General features: G+C 35.9%; 3 protein-coding genes and 1 long non-coding RNA gene across 6 annotated transcripts; all 4 read right to left on the bottom strand.

Moving 5' to 3' along the window:
* LOC125592911 lies at positions 1-1739 on the bottom strand. Of its 2 annotated transcripts, none has more exons than XR_007328648.1 (3): positions 1271-1739; positions 897-1164; positions 1-263 (listed from the first exon to the last, which is right to left on the bottom strand). It is a non-coding gene; the product is annotated as an uncharacterized LOC125592911 (long non-coding RNA). The 2 variants fall into 2 exon arrangements; XR_007328647.1 differs by having other exon boundaries at positions 1321-1708.
* A 2884-nt stretch (positions 1740-4623) lies between these two features.
* Positions 4624-6841, bottom strand: LOC125592909 (universal stress protein PHOS32-like). Its single transcript, XM_048768572.1, has 3 exons — positions 6150-6841; positions 5342-5430; positions 4624-5262 (listed from the first exon to the last, which is right to left on the bottom strand). The coding sequence occupies exons 1-3, from the start codon at positions 6469-6471 to the stop codon at positions 4975-4977; spliced, it is 699 nt and encodes a 232-aa protein (XP_048624529.1). The 5' UTR covers positions 6472-6841; the 3' UTR covers positions 4624-4974.
* A 119-nt stretch (positions 6842-6960) lies between these two features.
* LOC125592908 (agamous-like MADS-box protein AGL3) lies at positions 6961-9307 on the bottom strand. Of its 2 annotated transcripts, none has more exons than XM_048768570.1 (8): positions 9031-9307; positions 8186-8291; positions 8036-8097; positions 7852-7951; positions 7714-7755; positions 7605-7646; positions 7347-7513; positions 6961-7248 (listed from the first exon to the last, which is right to left on the bottom strand). In XM_048768570.1, exons 1-8 carry the CDS (start codon positions 9213-9215, stop codon positions 7158-7160), a joined length of 795 nt encoding a protein of 264 aa, XP_048624527.1. In that variant the 5' UTR covers positions 9216-9307; the 3' UTR covers positions 6961-7157. The 2 variants fall into 2 exon arrangements, with proteins under 2 accessions (XP_048624527.1, XP_048624528.1); XM_048768571.1 differs by having other exon boundaries at positions 8186-8267; positions 9031-9303.
* Positions 9308-17369: 8062 nt separating this feature from the next.
* Positions 17370-18353, bottom strand: LOC125592558. The gene has a single exon (XM_048767792.1). It carries the CDS (start codon positions 18351-18353, stop codon positions 17370-17372), a length of 984 nt encoding a protein of 327 aa, XP_048623749.1.
* Between the last annotated feature and the right edge of the window lie 3636 nt (positions 18354-21989).

Below are 21989 nucleotides of genomic sequence, written 5' to 3'. Positions count from 1 at the left end.
TTTGTTTACATACTTTCAGTAAGATTTATTTTGTGAACGCAATTGTTTACTTTTAGCCTAATGAGTGATTTGTAAGATAAAGTATAGCAGGGGTGCTTGAATCTGTCCCAAACAATTACACAACTACTTAGAAATTCTGATGCTAACCTTTCAATCTGGTGCCGTCCATGTATTTGAAACATAAAGAGGCATGGCCACATAGTTAAGAGAAGCTCCCTGTTGAAAACTGTGTGAAGCAATCAGGTAAAATCTCTTGCTCATAACTATAATGAAACAAATACAATAACGATTGTTAGATTAACTTAATTGACAAGTTGAAACAGAGAAAATATTATATTCACTGGTTTGTTTTTAACATAAAAGGTTTTGATCTATCATTAAGTTAACTGAAAGAAAAAATGTTTTTTTTTTTTTTTTTTTTTTTTTTTTTTTAACCTGGAGGGACTTCCATCCCCAGGAGCCAACCCCTCGGCGCGAGGCGAACCATTTGGTACTATGGGGAATTAGATACCCCAATTGCCTGGCCAGCGATTCGAACCCGGGTGCGTATCGAGGCCGAAGCTCTCTCAACACCACCAGGCCAACCCCGCTGGTTGAAAGAAAAAATGTTAAGAATCGTATTCTGGGTAATAATTTGTTCCCCTGGGTTCTCAAAACAAAAAAAAATTGTTCTCTTCGGTTTAATTTTCTTCTTGAACTAGGATGAAATTGAGAGAAGCTTAATTTATCTTTGTGGCATGTGTTCATATAAATAATAATTATAATATATATTTTTTTGATTGTAGAAATGGAAGAGAGACTGCTAAATGGGCCAGAGATAGAACAGAGGAGAAACAGTATCTAACTAAGAAAAAAGATCTGGAGTTTTATAAGGAAGATGTGGAGAATAGCTTTACCATCGTCTTTGTTCAGAGTGATGTCGTTTGGCTGCGTAGTGGTAGCTCAAGCTTTCTTGGGTCACAACAGTGAAATGGGTCTCGCTGCTTACGCTCTCCTTCAAAGGACTTTCATTTGTTTCATCTATGATGTTATGGTAAGCACCTTATGCCAATATCAATTTTTCTCTCCAGTTGCGTTTCACCAAAATCAATCAGTTATGCTTCAATGTTCCAGACCCTGATGTTTTGAAATCACCAGCGATTGTAAATTAAGTCTATCCACCACCTGGATGATGACGAAATTAAAAGAAAATTGGTACACAATAGTTAAGAAAGAAAACAACAAGAGAGGAACCAGAACTACTCCAATCTGAAATACAAACATTTGTTACCTTTTCTGGTTATAAAATATGGATTAAGGAGTGGGAAGAGGGACATGCACCTATATTTTGACACTTGGAGTCTCAAGGCTTGAGGGAGAAGCGAGTTGAATTGATTGATGTCTTTCGTATCTGGAGCTGTATCGGGTTCCAAGGACATGGACAACAAGAAGAATGATGAGAGCAGGAGGAGATGGAGAAAACACGTCCAGAACGGTGTCGTCTCATCATCACGGACGAGGAGGGTGTTGGATCCTTGAGCGAGTCATCTCTTTGCATTACAGAGGAAGAAGAAGGCAGATTTAGACAAACTGAAACTAAAGATCCTATAGAGAGAAAGAAGAATCATGTGGGTAAGAATCTCAAAAGAGCTGGTTTACATCGAACATATTGGAGATGGTCAATTGTCGTTTAGTCTTGCCGACAAATGAGTGAGATAGAGGAGTAGGGTCACTAATTTTTTAAATATAGAGCAAGTTTCTTCAACTCAAAAGAGCCCATCATTTCTGCTGAGCCCATTAAATTTCATGATAAGTCCTGGACCAAACAGTTATGATTTCCAAGCCGGTTGGATCAACAAGGGAGCAAGGGATGAAGTGAAGATGCCTACAGGTGCATGTGATAGGAGCGTCCTCAAAGAATCAACTGACTTAGTGCTTGAGAATGGTATTTTAGATATTTACTCAAGTTTTGCCCCAAAAAAAAAGATATTTACTCAAGTAAAGATAATATTTACTGCAGCCGATAATTTTGCTCGAAAAAGTATATTTTTGGTCTGCAAATTAAAGAACAGCCGTGTATGGTATAATATCAATATATGCATAAGATATTTCAGAATACAGGTGCCTATGTTAGAAACACAAGTAGGTACGTGGAAGTGGAATCGTATGGAAACATAGAAGTGAGATTTTTCAAAAAAAATTATAAAGCGGGTACGTGTTCGAAGTATATATCCAACAATATATATATATCATAAAATGATTTTATAAAATTATGAGTAAATATATATGATTCAAAATGAAAAAAAATCACTTCTTCATTTTTAATAGTTTTATTCCATTTAGTTGACTTCTTATTTTAATTATAAAAATGCTAAGATTAAGCTTATAAAAAATATTATCAAATATATTATTTTGAATAATTCACAAATATTTTAATTATAGAAATACTAATAAGTTAAGTGGGATTCGGGGAGCTTCCACAAAATTCTAATTCTGATTATGGTTCCGAAGTTGGAAGCGGACGTCTGATGAAGCTTTTGTGCTGCCTAAACAGGTGTTAAAATTAGTCATCTCGAATATATTAATTTTAAATGTTTGAAAATATAATGATGCCATCATAAAAATTTGTATCACTTATATATATATATATATATCTCATTTATATAAAAAGATTTATAGTTGAGTAATTGATAATGGCACTTCAACAATTTAAGTTATGATTGGTACGGATTTTTTTATCAATTAATAGTTTTAAATTGTGTTACCAGAATATACGATACTTTCTCTGGATTTAAAAAATAAAATTGATGTTTTAAGATTTATACATATATTAAAAAAAATTAAATACATACTTTTATTTATTAAGTTTGGTTAGTTTTATTTGTTTTCAAATAATGTTTACCACTCAAAATTTTAAATTTAAATTTATTTTTTAGTTTTAAATATAAATCATCAATTTTTGTATACAAGGAAAAAAGTTAAAACATCAATAATTTGTGTATGGAGGGAGTAAAATATATGTGTTATGTATTGAATTAAATTGATGGGTTGAACATTACATATTGTACATGTTGTCTATAATGTATCATAAACAAAATTATTTTTTGAACACTTTCACCTCGCGCAAAGCGCGGATCTCTACCTAGTAAGTATATTTATAAGAATACTTAGGCTGGCTTAAGGGTTTCAATGGCGTTCCATGGACATTATTTGAGAGTGATATGTCATTAATGACATGACATACTAACAATAATGACATAACTTGAATCTAATAGTGATATGGTTATTTACATTTAATGTAGATTTACATTTTTATTAAGTTTTTTAGAATATGATAATAAATCATAAATCATCATTAATATAACAATTATAAGATAATAGTAGAAATACAAATATTATATTTACAATTTTAAAATATTATTTAATTATATTTTTGTAATTATATAATTTTAATTACTAAAAAAATTCTTCCAAAATTTATCCAATTTTGGAAAAAAATGTAATTTTATAATCTCAATACGATTAGTTTTTTTTTAATATCGACAAATTTTAAAAAGTATTATTTGTTTTATGTTTTGATAGTTATATACCTAACAATTTTTTCATTTAATTTTATAGAATTTGATTTAATACAATTTAACCAAAAGAAATAGACTAAATCTTTCCAAAATTATAATTTTAAATATATACATATATATTATTAAATATATATTTTTTAAAAAAATATTTATTTTATCTTAAATTTTAGATATGATTGGATTAAAGTTTGTAAGAAAATAATGAAATCTAAATATTAACAAAATTTATTTTTAAATATAATTTAAATTTTAAAACTTGTATTTCTGCACATAGTGTATAGGAAAGCATCTAGTTTTTTTTTTTTGATAAATCCTATCGGCTGATCCGGCACTACAAGAAAACATGGGGATTCTGATGGCCGAAATCGTCAGAAATTCGTCGGAATAGACCGATTCCGACGAATTTCTGACGAACTTGTCCGTCGTATCGTTTCGTCGGAAAAAAAAAATCGTCGGAATTTCGTCAGAATTTCCGACGACTTTCTGACGAATACCGAGAAACGTCATTCTGACGAACTTCCGACGATATTACGATGCGGACACACGAGACCAGAGTTCATCGGAAAAACTATATACCGACGGTGAACGTTCCTCGGACAATTCCGACGTAGTGGATTCCTCGGTATATTCCGACGAACTCTGGGCGTCGGAATATACCGACGAACCAACATCCGTCGGAATTCGGCGTGTTTTCTTGTAGCGCGGTCGGCCTCGGGAGGAACGCACTTAGTGCTACAGATTGGACTGGCTACCACACTACCTGATCCGAGTTTGGAATACCTTCCGACTAATGTCAGGGGGTGAACCGATCATCTGTTACGATCCACCATGTAAACCACTTGGGTCGAAGCCCAAGCCCAGACTGGTCAACTGATGATAATTTAGTTCTCAAGGACCAATCCCCAAGAGATTGCCACTAGACTACCACCACTTGGTTGAAAGCATCTAGTTATATCATATATGTAACACTCTAGTAATTAGAAGGTATATTTCGAAGCTGAGAAGTCCTATTAGCACACGTAAGCTGGTTTTTTGGAATTAACTTACAAAACTAGTGGATTATTATTTGTCTATCTTGTATAATACTCCTTTCCTTTAAATTGTGTTCCATATTGAATAACAATAATATGATATTGTTTTTATATATGTGCGAGTGTGACTTGATGCTCTGGTTATATTTCTTGTTTTCTTATTGATTATACAATTCACTATTTATATTTTTGGAGGCTTTCCACACAAGAAAAAACATCAACAAATATGAAGTCTGTACATGAGAAAAATAAAAGATCTTATAACGAATACAGATCATTGTCAATCATATACAGAAAACATGTATTTTTTTTATAAAAAAAAAACTTCTTCTGATTTAGAAAAAAAAAAGGTTTCGGGATCAATATAAGGAATGATGTCTTAATCATTAGGCCAAGAGCCAGAAGTCTTTGTGACGTTTCGTGGTGATCAAGTAACCTCCATTGTTACTCTTCTTCCTGACGGCAATAGCCATACAATCTGAGTTATGAATACAATACTCAACAACTCCTCCACCGATTCCTGCTTTCGTGCGCCACTTCCATATCACACGCCACTTCGAAGTTCTTTTCCTTTGACCTAAAACCAAAACTCCTGCTCCCTGTTTCTTTGATTCCTCTACTATTGCCTTCCCTTTCTCCTCTGCTGTCTCAACCACCACTATCTCCGTCTTCACCTGAAGATGTAAACAAGAAACCTTAATCTCAAAATGTGCTTTTGGATACTGTTATTTGTCATCAGAAATTAAAGCTTACGTTAGGTTTCTTGAGTTGGCAAAGGTTCTTCAGTGGATGTACTTGTTCATGAGCCCTTGAGTTTCTCTCCCTTTGTGTCTTATCTACACCTATGAACATAATAAAACGTAAAGTCAATTTGAGAAACTCAACAATGTCGAGATGTCAACTTTGCCAGCCTGGTCAATATGATTTCGAGCTGAATCGAGTCAAAAAATTTCGAACAAAAATTATAGAGGAAAAAAAATCTCTAAACCAAACAAAAGATCATTTCTGTTCAGGAAAGACCTAAACCGATTTTAAACGGTTTTGATTTCTCTCTATATGTTCAGGACATACATTATTTAGATTTGTGTTCTTGTCTTTTGTTAATACCTCTAGTTCAGTGTTCTATATACACATTTGTTCCCAAAAAAAAAACCATATACACATACAAATTTAACGTAGTTATGACAAATTTCATACAATATTATTAAGAAAAATTTAAATGTATTAATAAATCCATAATTATTTATTTCTAGAGCTACATCAAAATTCTAACAATATAGGTCAACTAACAATATTCTTTCTAAACAAAACATGAAAACACTTGACAAAAGACAAGTGTTTGTTTATTCTGAAACAAGGAATAAATTGACAAAAAACATACATTAGGCCCAAGTTAAGCCCAACAATATCTGAGACCCAATAAGCTTAAACAAAACCCAAGAGAATCATTCCTCACAGGATAAATATATTTTCCAGATTTGGCTCTAAGTGTTCTCTAATTTAAAGATTCTAGTAGTAAATACAACTAAGTATATATCTAAACTATGTTATGTAAATATACCTTGTCCTACAGGTGTTTTTGTGACATGAAGGAGAGTAATATTGTCTTCATCTTGAACACAATGTGTTAATGCCCATTGAAGAGCATTCTTTGATTGTGAAGTTGTGTCCACGACAACCATCACTTTCCTCCCACTCTCAGATTGAGCTCTTCCCGCTTCACCATTCTTATTACCTTCCTCTGTTCTCTGATTCTTCCTATGTTTCGAATCGCTCTTTCTAGAACCAGAAGCACTTCCATCTTCTGATGATTTGCTCGATGATGATCCTCCTTTGAAGGATGTCCTAATCTTATTCACCCAATACCCAGCTGGCTTTCCCATTTTGAAGTCCTTCTCTCTATTCTCTTTGTTTTCTGCTCTGTTCGTTCAGTTTTTAGTTGTGTTTTATATATATGTCCTGGTTTGTTTTATATATACTATGTTGCTTGTTTGGTTTTGGTTGGAGCCATTTCTTGAACGTGCTTGCCATGAAAATAATTAACAACCCCCTTTGGACTTGTTCTCATAATTTTATATTTATAGAGATTATGGATTTATTAATACAAGTCCTATGGGCTCTAAACAATGTTTAAGTTTAATGAAAGTCTCAGGTTTTACAAAAAAAAAGAAATACAATTATTTAGTCATTTTAATAATCCTCCACATCACAATCTAGATACAAATGCAGAGCACTACTTGTTTCAGAATCCAAATCTCTTGGCACGTAACTCATTAAAAGAATCATATTCTATAATCCAGATAGTTTTGTCATAATCCGACATAATTTCTATGATGGTTCCAAAAAAAAAAAGAAGCCTCGCACAATTTTTGTTTGTAAAAAGCTCAAAAACATTGTTATATATATATTCAAAAAGGTAATAATCTGAGAGTCTGACATTCAGCTCTTGATTCTATAACATAGTTTGTAATCAAGAACTATGTTTCCGGCCCTTGCAATAATTAAATTACACAAGCAATGATTTTTGATCTATAAAACACACATGTATACATACATATGTATTATTGCTTCAGACCATCCACCCAGGGAAGAATCCATTAATAACATTCTGGGATGTTGTTGCAGAGTCGCTTGCATTTGTCACACCAGGATTGTAATGACTGTTTGATATAAAGAAACACAAATTGTAGGATAAACCTTGCTGATCAGAAGGTAAATCAAGTCAATGGGTTTTAACTATTTTTTCTATGATGGATACCTCATCTGCCATGCTACATTGCCTTGTAAAGGATTGAAGAACCTGCTTCTTGAGTTGGAAGGTTTGTTTGATAAGAGCTCATGCCTTGTTGTTGCTGTTGTTGTTGGGAATGTTCTGCAGAAGAAGAAGCTCCCCATAGCGATTGAGTAAGCATTGTCTTCCTCCAACTGACAATAGAAAGAGAAAGTGAAAGAAAAATGTTATCAGAGATCTCAAATGAATTATACTTCTTGTGTTAGAAGATTTTGATGGCACTACCTTTCTCTTAAGATCTCTATTGGTTTCCAATAGCATTTCCTCCTGTAAATTTATGAATATGAGGGTGTGTTGTATTGAGATTACTGGAACACTGTGACTCATTATGTACCTTTGTTTTGAGGTCAGATAATTGATCAAGCATAAACCGAGCCTGGCAATGAAAAGAACAATAGTTAGTACTTCTCTAAATGCTCTTTGGACCAAAGAATCCAATATAAACTTGTCTATTTCTTGAGATTGTATATACCTTTGTGGATCTTATTTGTCTTAGTGATGTATCTACTTGGCGTTCTAGCTGCTCAAGCTCATTCACTCCCATCCCGGCTATCTCTTCACCTAGCAAATGCCTAGAGAGAGCAAAATTTCAGAAGAGTTAAGTAGTTGGAGTAAGCATTTCTTTTTCAAGATCTGCTATGAGGCAAGCTATGTACCTTTGTGAATGTTGAAGGATCTCAACTCTTGATTTGAGGTTCAAGTAGTCTTGGTACTTTTCCTGCATTAAAGATATAATCTAACTAAGGACAACTTCACAACTTTGAGGCCAGTCTTTGACAATTCATAGAGAGAAAATGAAGATGTACCTGCAAGTCTTCAGCTGATTGATTTGGATCCATTGTTGCATAACTATGTTTTCTATACTTCTCAATCGTCTTGGCCATACCACTAATGTATACAACAATATGATAACTGAATTTCATCATATATGGATCAATCAAACTTTGAAGTTTTAGAATATATCAAAAGGGCATACAAAAACCCTTTTAAAGCATTGTCAAATGTTTATGTTACAAAACCAAGAACATCAAGATCGGCATCAGTCTCATGATGGGCTTTCAAGAAAAGAAGTTTTTTAATTGTTCACAAAGAAAGAAAAAAAGTAACAAAAAATCTTTGTGATGAGTATAATTACAGTTGTCTCTTTAACTTTAATAAGATTAGAAGTACTTGCGAGATTAGAAGTATGTTTGTGTGTTCTTTACAGCTTTGTGTATATTGTTTGTATATCCAGAGGTCAATCCTTTGTCTCTTTGGAAATTTGGATCAACCCCTTCAAGACTAATCTCGTTTGTAAAGCTTTCACTATTATTAATATAGTATATCTAGCTTCTATAAACAAACTTTATGTACTTTTCTATTCAAAGTCTCTAACTGTAATCATCATCTAGATAATCTAAGACCCTTATTATATGGTCATCTTTTTGTTAACTTAATCTCACTCTAGAAACCAGATTTGTACATAATACAACCGATAAATAAAAAAATGGAATTAAATACTAACAGTTTAATTCTAACATAATCAAGAAATACCTAAACTTTCATATATATATCCTCCAGAATCCTAAAGAACCAAAACCCTAAATTTTGAAAATGAGAGGATAAAAATAGAAACTATAAGGAGAGCTATAAGAATCAGAGATAATATTACCTAGGGCTGCTGCAAAATTCGTAGAGCTTGCCACGGTTAGAGAAAATGAGAAGAGCAATCTCAGCATCACAAAGTACAGAAAGCTCATAAGCCTTCTTAAGTAAACCGTTCCTTCTCTTTGCAAAAGTAACTTGCCTGTTGATCTTGTTCTCTATCCTCTTCAGCTCCACTTTCCCTCTTCCCATCCTAATATTCTCTCTTTTCTATTTCCCTCTCACCAATAGTCAAATAGACCAACTATTGAAAAAGATGATATGATAAAAGATTTCCGATTAATTTCTCAAAATGTAAATTGGTTCAATATATATACGTGAGTGGTTTAAGCAAAGGGAAACTAAACCACTAAACCAGTTGGTTAGCTACAGAGTTAATATATAACTCTATATGCTAATACCCCCCCCCCCCCCCCCCCCCCCCTCAAACCAATTTAAGAAGTCAAGGCTGAAATAAGTTTGAAATGGACATTAGTCGGAGTATAGAATGAAACACTCCCGGATGTAGCGGTTGAGTATTTCAGCATGCTAATTCGAAGAAGGGACGTGAAACAGCTTCAAGAAGCCACGCTTGAGTTGATCACGCACAGTATGACAGTCGATCTCAACGTGCTTCGTGCGCTCGTGAAAGATAGGGTTTGAAGCAATGCGCATTGCTGATTTGTTGTCGCAGAAAAGCTTCGCATGAGCCGTAACCTGCACTTTAAAATCACGCAACAACTGAGCCAACTAGAGAAGCTCACAAGTCGCCAAAGCCATGCTCATGTACTTTGCTTCAGTACTACTCCTACTCACGGTCTGTTGTTTCTTAGACTTCCAAGTGAGAAGGGAAGAACCAAGATAAACACAGTAACCTGATATTGAGCGGCGAGTCTCAGGACATGTAGCCCAGTCAGCATCACTGAAGGCATTGAGACATAGCTCTGTAAAAGCAGAGTAATAAAGGCCTTGTCCAGGATTACCTTTGATGTAACGTAAAACCTTATGAGCCGCTTGTAGATGAACTTCAGTAGGACATGAGAGGAACTGACTCAAATTATTCACCGCAAAGGTGATATCTGGTCGCGTGATGGTAAGATATAGAAGTCTTCCAATGAGCTCTCTGTACTGAGTGATGTTCACCAAGGGCGTACCAGTTGTTCGAGTCAGCTTGACAGTAGGATCCATATGGATGGAGCTTGGTTTACAAGCAAGCATGCCTGTTGCTTCCAAAATATCCAAGGCATACTTGCGCTGATAGACGGAGATTCCAGAAGCATTCCGAGCAATCTCCAAGCCTAAGAAGAACTTATGTTGCCCCAAGTCTTTAATAACAAAAGCCTTGTGCAAAACGGTCTTAAGAGCTTGAAGATCACTGGATGCAATTAGGATATCATCCACATAAACCAGTAAGGCAATGAAAGAAGAGCCAGATTGCTTGATGAACAAAGTGTTATCTCCAGGGGACTGTGTGAAACCAGCTGAGAGAATCACACGAGAGAAACACAAATACCACTGTCTCGACGCTTGTTTTAAACCGTATAAGGACTTGTTAAGTCGACAAACCAGATTCGGAGGAAGCTCTCCAGTAGGTGTATAACCCTGAGGTAAACTCTTGTAGATTTCCTCATCTAAATCACCGTGATGAAAGGCGTTAGACACGTCCATTTGTGTCAAAGTCCAACCAAAAGCCGATGCTAATCCAAGCAGAAGTTTGACACTAGCAAGCTTCACAACTGGAGAAAACGTGTCAATGTAGTCAACACCTTCAAGCTGAGTGTATCCTTTGGCCACCAAACGCACCTTTGGACGATCCACAGTACCATCAGCATTGTACATAATCGTAAACACCCATCGACAACCAATGACATGTTTCCCCGGAGGTAAAGAAACAACTGTCCAAGTCTCCTTCGTTTCAAGAGCTGTTATCTCCAATCCCACAGCATTATTCCAGATAGGATCAGCCAAGGCCTCTTGACTATTATGCGGTTCTGTCTCAATAGTACAAGAGAGGATAAAAGACTGATAGGTGGGTTTTAGGAGGGAGTAGTTATTGAATCAAAGAAACACAAATCTCAAATCACTCTTTATTAATCTCTCAAACCTTTAGGAAACTCACTCAAAACCTAAAGCTCTCAACTCATAAGATATGCAAACACCCTTGCATCTCTTTATATATAACTCAATATTTCCTAAACTCATTAGGAATCACAAATAGATATTTTCCTATTCTATAACTCAATAGAATTAGGTAACTTGCATCTTAAGCTAAGTCAAGCTTATCTCAACATTCTCCCCCTTAAGCTTGATCTCTTCATTCTTCACATCTTGAACACCAATGAGGTTTCTAATTTCTTTGAATTTGATTCTTCCAAGTGCTTTAGTTAGTATGTCAGCCTTTTGTTTCACCCCAGCGACATGCTCTACGCTTACTAGACCCTTTTCGACGCACTCTCTGATGAAATGGAACCTTGTGTGGATATGTTTACTGCGCCCATGGAACACTGGATTTTTACACAGTGCGATTGTGGATTTGTTATCAATTTGTATCACAACTTTCTTGCTTGGATCGCTGAATATCTCACCAATAAGGTCTTGTAACCATATTGCTTGCTTAGATGTTTCTGTTGCAGCCATTAACTCCGCTTCGCATGACGATAGAGCGACTATCTCTTGCTTATGTGAACACCATGTGATTTGATTGCCACCAAAGTAAAATATATGGCCGGTTGTACTCTTACCATCGTCGGGATTGACATTGTAGCTACTATCACTATAACCAATTAAGCCTTCTTGTGGTTTTGCCTCGAAGACCAATCCGTATGATAGAGTACCTTGCACGTACCTCAGAACTTGTTTCAACGCGGCTTTATGGGACTCCTTTGGACTGTGCATATACCGTCTCAGAATGCTAATAACACACTGCTTCCCTTCCTTTGTATGACTTCTATTCCAAGGTAATAGCTTAACATTCCAAGATCTGTCATATCAAACTTTGCTGCCATATCTCTCTTGAAATCTACTATCATGTTCAAGCTAGACCCTGTAATAAGTAGATCATCGACATAAACTGAAACCACCAATAGATGTCCTTGCTCCCGTTTCTGATACAGGGAAGGTTCTTTAAGGCAGCGATGGAACTTCAGCTCGTGCAGTACTGCATTAAGCTTCTCATTCCACGCCCTCGGGGCTTGTCGCAGTCCGTAAAGCGCCTTCTTTAGCTTATAGACCTTGCTCTCCTTCCCTTTGATAACAAACCCCTCCGGTTGCGATACATAAACCTCTTCTTTTAGATAACCGTGAAGGAAGGCGGTCTTAACATCTAAGTGATACAGCTCCCAACTGCGTGAAGCAGCTATTCCAATGATGAGACGAATCGTCTCTATCCTTGCCACAGGCGCAAAAACTTCCTCAAAATCTATCCCATGCTTCTGAATGTATCCTTTGGCAACAAGGTGTGCCTTGTACTTGCTGATACTCCCATCGGAGTTCCTCTTAACTTTAAATATCCACTTCAATCCTATTGCTTTGCAATGTGATGGGAGATCAACGAGACTCCAAGTGTCGTTCTTCACAATGGATTTTATTTCATCTTCGCATGCATCTCTCCACACTTTTAGTTCCTTTGCCTCTTTTTAGTTCCGTGGCTCCTCATTGACAAGCATCAAAAGATGTTCACATTCTATCTCACAAAACGTCTCATACATCTCGTCTTCTTCACATAGCAGTTCGTAGTCATCAAGATACGCTGGTTTGACGATCGTACGAGACGAGCGTCTAAGAGCCACAAGTGCTTCCTCTTGTCTACCATTGTCATCGAGTCCTTCTTCTTCGTTGTTTACCTCTTCCACCACACGTGGAGTATCTTCTTCTCCAACTTCTCTAAAACCGAAGTTGATCATGCTCAAGTTATCATTGGTTTCTTTCTCGGTTTGAAGCCACTTCCACTTCTGTTCCTCTTCAAATACTACATCCCTGCTAACCACTATTCTTCGTGTTGATGGATCAAGCAGTCGATACGCCTTTTTCCCCGGTTCGGTTCCAAGATGAACCAAAGATCTTGATATGTCGTCTAGTTTCTTTAGATGTGGTGTGTCAATCTTCGTATAACCAACACACCCGAAGACTCTTATGTGTCCAACATTCGGTTTGTTCCCTTTAAAACTCTCGTACGGAGTCTGTAACACCAGGGTTCTCGTTGCCAACCTGTTAATGAGGTAGGTTGCGTGTCTGACTGCTTCTCCCCACAAGTAGTTTGGAACGTCCATATGTTTTAGGATACTTCTGGTCATCTCTAGTAATGTTATGTTTCTTCTTTCCACGACTCCGTTTTTCTGTGGGGCGTATGGAGCTATTAGGTGTCGCTTAATTCCTGAGCTCTCACAAAACTCTCTAAACTCTAGCGAAGTAAATTCTCCTCCTCTGTCGGTTCTAAGTATTTTGATCGTCGTTCCTATCTCAGCTTCAACTGTAGCTTTAAAAAATTTGAACTTAGTGAAGGCTTCGCTCTTCTCCTTCATGAGAATGGTCCACATATATCTAGAATAGTCGTCGATTAGGACAAAGACATATCTGTTTCGTCCAGCGGTAGGTGGTGATATCGGACCACAAAGATCTCCATGTACTAATTCCAAGACTTGTGCTGCACGGTACGAGCTTGTCTGAGGGAAGGAAGTTCGTATTTGTTTCTCTCGCAGACAGGCTTCGCATGTCTCCTTCTCCACTGCGAAACGAGGCATACCAGTTACTAGCTCCTTGTCTATCATTAGTTTCAGATTGGTTAAACCAACATGACCCAAACATGAATGCCACTTCGATGATTCTTTGTGATGAACCAGCTGTAATCACCTTATATTCTCTATCTCCATCTCTACTTTGTATAGACGATTTGGTGCACGTTTTGCCCTTACAATAAGTTTGCTGTCACGCTCATATAAGAATAGCAAGTCTCCCTTCTTTGTTACTTCATAGCCGGATTCGATAGCCTGTCCAAGGCTTATTATATTGCTTCGTAGTTTGGGAATATAGTACACATCAGAGATCGTCTTTCTTTCATGTTCTTTGTGACCAAGTTAATTGAGCTTCGATCAATCCTTGAAAAATACTCGAGATTTCCAGTCATGTGGTTACTGGCTCCATTATCCAAGTACCACAAGTTCTCACTAGCTGTAGTTGCATCGAGTTTGTTTGGTATGACCTTCCGCTCATTGAGATACACTATCTCATTGACCATCAATTCATCAGCTTCATGTGTAGTATCCACTTCACTTTCTTGTGTTTCTTGCAGCTTAAGTAAGAGATCGGGACAGTTCTGGACGAAGTGCCCTATCTTATCACATCTATAATATACCACCCGTGATGCATCTCGTTCGTGGCAGTAGTATCCTCCATTCCTTTGATTTCCATATCATCCACGGCCTCTTCCTCGATAGCCATAACGACCACCTCTGCCTCTACCTCTCGTGTAGTCATATTTTTCTTGGTAAGGTTGCTGCTGTGAGTCGTTATTAGCATACATTAGTTTGCTTTGCCCCTGATCTTCTTGTTTTTATTCTTCTTCATCATTGATTCTCTCTTCATATGCCTTTAGCCGTCCTACGATATCTTCAAAGCTTGTCTTGTTAAGGTCAAGAACTTGTTTTAAGGCAGCTATGATATGTTTGTGTATTTCTTTCTTGGCAAGCTATGAAGAAATTTCTTAGCAACCTTTGGCTCCTCAATGACCTCCCCTAGTGCTGCCGATTTTGTTGATAATTCAGAGATTTTCCCAACAAAACTATCATTCTTATCAGTCTCCTTCATCTTTAGTCGATTGAAGTCTGCTGTTAGGGTTTGTAAGCGGGCTTCATGCACACGGTCAGCTCCCATATGCCTCGTCTTTATTGCCTCCCAAATCTCTTTTGCGGCATCAAGGTTCCCTACTTGAAGAAGTAAAGATTCCGGTATCGACTGGAATAGTAGAGCTCTTGCGACATCATTCTTATCCCCACTCTTCTCTCCTGTATCAATGGCCTCCCAGACCTTGTGAACTTTCAATGCTGCTTGCATTCTCATTGTCCATACGGTATAATTAGTGTCGTTGAGCATCGGACACTGAATTGACGAAGAACCACCGTTCTTCAAGTTGCTAGTCAGTGCAATGATATCTTCCATGTTTGCTTCAATTCAATAGTATGCTCTGATACCAATTATTGAATCAAAGAAACACAAATCTCAAATCTCAAATCACAAATCACTCTTTATTAATCTCTCAAACCTTTAGGAAACTCACTCAAAACCTAAATCTCTCAACTCATAAGATATGCAAACACCCTTGCATCTCTTTATATATAACTCAATATTTCCTAAACTCATTAGGAATCACAAATAGATATTTTCATATTCTATAACTCAATAGAATTAGGTAACTTGCATCTTAAGCTAACTCAAGCTTATCTCAACAGTAGTTAACAACAGAAGAAAGAGGATAAGGGGTGATTGAGGAGGATGGTGAATCAAAAGAAGAAGAAGTAGAAGAAGAAATTTGAGTAAGAAAACAATGATAGTCAGCAAGATAGCTTGGAGCCTTACCTTGTCGTCTCGATCGAGTGTTAGGAAGTGAAACTGATCCTGCAGCAGGTATGGCAGTCGTCCTTGATCCATTGATAGCACTAGGTTCAATAGAATCAGGAACCATATTTGATGGAATGACTGCAGGATGAACAGGTAAAGATGCACTACAATCCAAAGAAACAGGAGTAGACAAAGGCAAAATGGATTCTGTAAACAAATAATCATCACAAGCACTTGCAGATTGAGTTTTAAAAGGGAATATAGTTTCTTGAAATGTAACATTACAGGTAACAAAAACTTGATAGTATCTAAGTCTAGAACCTTTTAACCCTTGTAACCAGAAGCATAACCAAGAAACACACAAGAACTAGCACGAGGTGTAAATTTTGTTCGATCCTTAGGATAAGTCGAAGCATAACATAAACAACCAAACGTGCGTAAAAAATCGTAATCAGGAACTTTCTTACACAAAACCTCATAAGGAGAACGTTTGTTCAAAAGCAAAGATGGTGTTCGATTGATCAGAAAAACAGCCGTGAGAACACAATCACTCCAATAAGCAAGAGGAACTTGAGATTGAAAAAGTAAAGCATGAGCCACATTCAATAGATGTAGGTGTTTGCGTTCTACTACTGAATATTGTTGAGGTGTATATGCACAAGAAAATTGATGAACAATACCAAGATATGTTATTAATTGAGAGAATGCTAGTTCAGGGGCATTATCACTTCGAATCTTTTTAATCACAGACTGATATTGAGTTTGAACATACTTGATAAAAGCAAGAAATATATAATGAACATCACTTTTATTTCTCATCATATAGATCCAAGTGACACGAGTACAATCATCTACAATCATTAAGAAATACCTATAACCGTCAGCAGACTCAACTGAGAATGGACCCCAAGTATCTAAATGAATCAAATCAAATGGTGAAGATGACATATTATTGTGAGAAACATAAGGCAAGTTCTTCTGCTTAGCTAATGGACAAACTGAACAATGACCTAGACTCGATTTAGACACAGTAATATGAGGAATGTTTTGCAACTTCGTGAGGGATGGATGCCCTAAACGTTGATGTCATATGTTTCCATCAATCAAAGAGCCACATCAATTTGTTGCAAGAGAAGTGATGATCGGTGCAAGGATGTACAAGTTGTTGAAAAGATTTCCTTTACCAATCATCAAGTCCCGATTATGGTCATGTATAAAGCATTCACGAGGATAAAAATGAGCAGAACAATTTTCATGTTGCAAAAGTGAACTCACACTAATCAAATTGAAACGGAAAGATGAAACATGTAGAATATTATGCAACGTTAATGATGCATTGATATGAATGGTTCCTGTATGTGTAATAGGAACACTAGTACCATCACGAAAGGATATTGTCACACCCTGCACAGGAAAAGTCTCACTAAACATTGTCAATTGAGAGCAAACATGAGTAGTGGCCCCGCTATCTATAATCCAACTATCAAGTGGAAGAGAAGAAAGTGTGGAAAGGCAATTATGTTGGAAAGTCAAAGCTTTGTGATTATAGCGAAGGCTAGTAGAGGGGAAAGGTATTGAGACAGTACCAGATGATGATTGAGGATCCATATAGCCCTGTGAAGTTATAGTTGCTGTGAGGAGAGGCGAAACAGAACTCGAAGAAGTAGACGTTGTTGGTGTCGGAGGAACATGAGAGGGGAGCTGATTAATCAGAGACTGCACCTGTTCCGAGCTAAACTTACTCAAGTCCAAGCTAGTGGCACCAGAAAAAGCAACTGCATTAGGCACATTAGCTGTCTGCTGAGAGCCTTGAGTCTAAGGAGAGCTACGCTGACCATTCTGAAGATTGCTGCGAGCAGGAGCTTGACCAAAAGAACGGTTATGCAGTTTGTGTCCTGGAGGATAACCATTCAATTTGTAGCATTTCTGAATAGTATGACCAGTGCGACCACAGTGTGTGCAAACCATCTTATTATAAGGACGATACTGAGCAGCATAAGCAGCGTTGTCAAGTTGGCCATTATAGAAACCAATAGGAGCTGCATCAGGAGGAGCCGAAGTCTGAAACACAACTGCATCTGTCTTGATAGAAGGATTTAGATTCTTCTGCCTTTCATCTTGAGATACCATGCTGAACACATCATCAATCATCGGAATTGGCTTCAACATAAGGATATGACGGCGCGTTGGTTCATAAGCTTCATTCAGTCCCATAAGAAACTTGGTAACACGGCTTCGTTGTTGCAATCTCTCCCAAAGCATAGCTGCATCACATTCACAATGGCCACAAGTACAAACTGGCAAGTCCACATTGTTCTTATGTTCTTCCCATAGTGTAACAAGCTCAGTGTAGTAAGTACTCACATCCATCGAACCTTGCTGAATCGAGCTAAGACGCTGCTCTATCTCATACACCCGAGGAGCGTCATCTTGCTTAAAGCGAGACATAAGGTTCGTCCAAATAGCTGCAGCCGTAGGCATGAATAAAAGACTTTGTCCAATCTTCTTGGAAACAGAATTGATAAGCCAAGTCGCCACCATATCGTTACACCTTGACCAAGAACCAGCATGACGATCACTCGATGGAAGTTGAGGAATCGTGCCGTCAATGAAGCCAAGCTTGTTACGAACATTCAATGCCATACGTATCGAGCGTCTCCAAGAATGAAACTCAGATCCATAAGTCAATTGATCATAAACAAGTACCAATCCAGCATGGTCCGAAGAATGGAGAAAGTACGGATTCTCGTAATGATCCCGAGAGGTGTGATTACCATCAAGATCCGTCGCATTCGCCATAACCGCCGCAATCGCCGGAACAAATCCAAAGAATAATGAATCGCCGAGCCAATCAAACAAGAAAGAAGGAAGAATCAACGCAAAAACGAACTCCAAATAGCTCAGAACGAGCTCCGATGAACTTGAATCAGCTCAATCAAAGAAACGAAACGAAACGAAAGTGAGCAAAGAACGAGCAAAACGAATCCAAGAAACTCGAGGAAAGTGATCACGAAGTGAGTACAGAGATCGAACAGATACAGCGAAATCGAAACACTCATGACGAAAAAGAATCTCGAGTAATAGAATCAGAGGAACGTTTTGAGCTCTGATACCATATTGAAGAAGATGATATGATAAAAGATTTCTGATTAATTTCTCAAAATGTACATTGGTTTAATATATATACATGAGTGGTTTAAGCAAAGGGAAATTAAACCACTAAACCTGTCGGTTAGCTAAAGGAAACTTACCCAAGAGTTAATATATAACTCTATATGCTAATACCAACACAACTCCTTTTGGGCATGAATTGTATATATAAGTGAAATGTGGAGAGTGTAGATCTTGACTCAAAAGGATTATGGTTCTGAATCTAGGGCATGAATTGTGGTGGTGACTGGGTGGTGGACGATGAGGTGTTGGTTGTAGTGGTGGGCCACCTTGTCGGTTCTTCTTTTGTTGGAATGTTGTAAGAGAACAGCCTTGTGTTTGATTTTTACAGGTGCTAAGCCATTCTTGGCCAAATAAAAGCTTACATAACTTATATCTACGCTCATAAACTTTCCTTTTTAAAAATAAAATAATACTATGTTCTAAAAATATTTCGTGTATAAATAGTGGGAACTGGGACTAGTTATATATACCACATTATGTTATTCATACATCATCCGGGAATACATTTATACAGTGTATTAATATTATTTCTACATTATTTTTTAAGAAAAGTAAATTGATACCTAGAACCTAGTACTTTTCCAAGGAGAGTTAAGATATCTATATCCTCTATCTTGACACTTTTGGTTGTTAATCTTGTCCAACCAAAATGCTCTAACTTTTCTCTTTCACCCTCCTCCATTAATTGAATTTTAAGATAAATAAAATTTCTGCCATATATGTATGCTTTATTTCATCAGATCTTGTTCCAAGTTTATCAATATGCTCAAAAAAAGAAATAAGAAAAAGATTCTATATATAACCTACAAAATATGCCTTAAATAAAGCATATTCACAAGTCCAAGTGATGTCTATTAGTATTTCATGATCTGCATATTTTTCACAAAATGAAAGAGAGAAATAAAATTATCGTTTTTTCAGGCATTGACACGTTTAGATTCTGACGAGAACACTAATGTATATGATTTGTGTGTTTATATGAATGAAAGTAAGAAAATGATAGGCTTCTAAGATATGTTTTTTTTTGCTTTGCTTCTCTTGCCGACAGGTTCTTTCGTATGACAGCTATTTCACGATCGTTTAAATGCATAAGACGGATTCATTAATAAAATAAAACTGATATAGATAGTACTTTCATCAATAAAATGAAAGTGATGATATTGTAATTTTTAATATAAAAAAATAATGTTTAATTTAGTTTTCTACTATTTTGAGGGTTTCAAGTATTACAAAAACATTTATAAATTTTGGTTTGTTTTTAGTGTTTCCGAATTTTATTAGTCACTATTTTATCTATATACGTATTGTCAGCATGATATATATTTATAAGAATACATGTTATTTTTTTACTCAGAACTTGAATGTCGAACATGATGAACTCTACGACCTCTGAGTGTGAGTGACCCTATCTCTTTCAGTTCATCCCTTGTTTGGGTAATATCGTTGCAGATTCCTTAGCCAAAGCTGCTTTATTTTTCCCTTGTAAACTTCTTCGGGTCGAATAACTCTTTTCAAATTTAGGAATGAGTTTTTGATTAAGATATATATGTTATCTAAGATTTTGTGTGTGGTTCCCTTCTGAAACGAGGTCGACTTATTCGATTATATCCAATCAAAGTTGTTAATCGATTTTCATAAATATGGTAGAATATAATTAAGATAGATTTCAAGATAAATTCATATAGCTATATATGTGGCTCATAGATGCTTGAAATAATAATTGCACAAAATTTATTCTGACTAATTTTGGAAGGAAAGAAAAACAAAAGAGAATCTCTTATGAACAGTTTAGCTCTCAATTCCTAAGATTATTCAGCTTTTTCGTTGAATGCTCTTCTTGTCAGGTTAATAAAAATAAAATCTCACTTAGAGAAAAGGTCATGTGACTATTTTTCATGGCTAATTTGTTTTCCTCAATTCTTCTCATGACATCTTATAAAATATAGCTTTATTCACGAGGATTGATGATGATGTTTGTTAAGTTACTCATGTGATATGTCTCACACAACTTTTTAACTTTGCTTGCCGACTCATATTTCACTTCGTATCTTAGTTGTTCAACCTATACAATTTGTCCTTCTGTGATAGCTAAATGATATGTTTAAAAAAATGATATGTTTGTTTGTGATCTCTATTAATCTTCTTGATGGAAACTTGATGTACATGCATCTCTTAAATGCATAAATTAGATTTTTATCTTCGACGTACTCGCTATTCTCCACCATTTGTTTATGATTCCTAGTGGTCACCTTTACAACATGTAACATAGATAAATGCTTCAGTTAACATCGAGAACAGGAACAAATACCAGATAATACTGCAATTTGATATATATATTCCAACTTTTTATATGGATAAGTTAAGTAGATAATTCAGAGACTTTAAATATTTAGAAAAATTAATCTATAGTAAAATAGTCATCATTAATTGGTTATCATTTTATAGTAAATCACCACAAATTAGATACGCTGTTGCAAAATTGTTTTAATGTATAATTAAATATTTTAATTCTCGTTACTGGTTCGAAGATCGAAAATTTCATTACATTATCATTTACCAGTTAAGAAAAAGAAATAGAAGAACTGTTGAATTATATTATTATGACTACTAGAAAAACTTAAATAAATGTATTAAAAACACGATTCTCTTTATGATGCTTTGTGCATAAAACACAATATTATTATGTCATTTAGCAAATGTATAAGGTTAAGTAAAAAACTTAAAGTGACAAAAAATATACAAGGTTAACTAAAAGCTATTTTATGGTTTCAATAAAAAAATTACAAATTTTCAAATGATTTATTGAGGATATGATATTATGATGTATCTTATTGTTTTTTTTTTTATCAAATAAAATTGAAAACAGATGTATCTTATTGTTATCTTAAGTAGTTAAGGACTTATGCTATATTTCAGTCGGGTTTGTGTTTTTAATAATATAAATTTATGTTCAATGCTCAAAACGAGGGAGGCAGTTGCTAGAAGAAGAACTTAAACTTAGTCCATAATACGAGTTAACTAGGTAACATGAAGAGAGTTGGCCAAAATGTCGTAAACTTAAATATTGTCTTCGGACCAAATCCTTTTTTTTCTAAAAAATATTAATTTTTATTAATTTTTTTTTTAAATCGGAAATTCAATCTTTGGTTACAAACTTGATTCAAAAACACTTATCTAAATCTATCGTATTATCCCTACACCACTACATCGGCGCATTCCGCTAGGTAGTTACAATATCCTAAGATTTTCATTCCCCGTTCT

Source organism: Brassica napus, chromosome C9, assembly GCF_020379485.1.
Source record: "Brassica napus cultivar Da-Ae chromosome C9, Da-Ae, whole genome shotgun sequence".
Lineage (NCBI taxonomy): Eukaryota > Viridiplantae > Streptophyta > Magnoliopsida > Brassicales > Brassicaceae > Brassica > Brassica napus.
The sequence above is the reverse complement of the archived record's forward strand: the minus strand, read 5'-3'. Positions and strand labels throughout refer to the sequence as shown.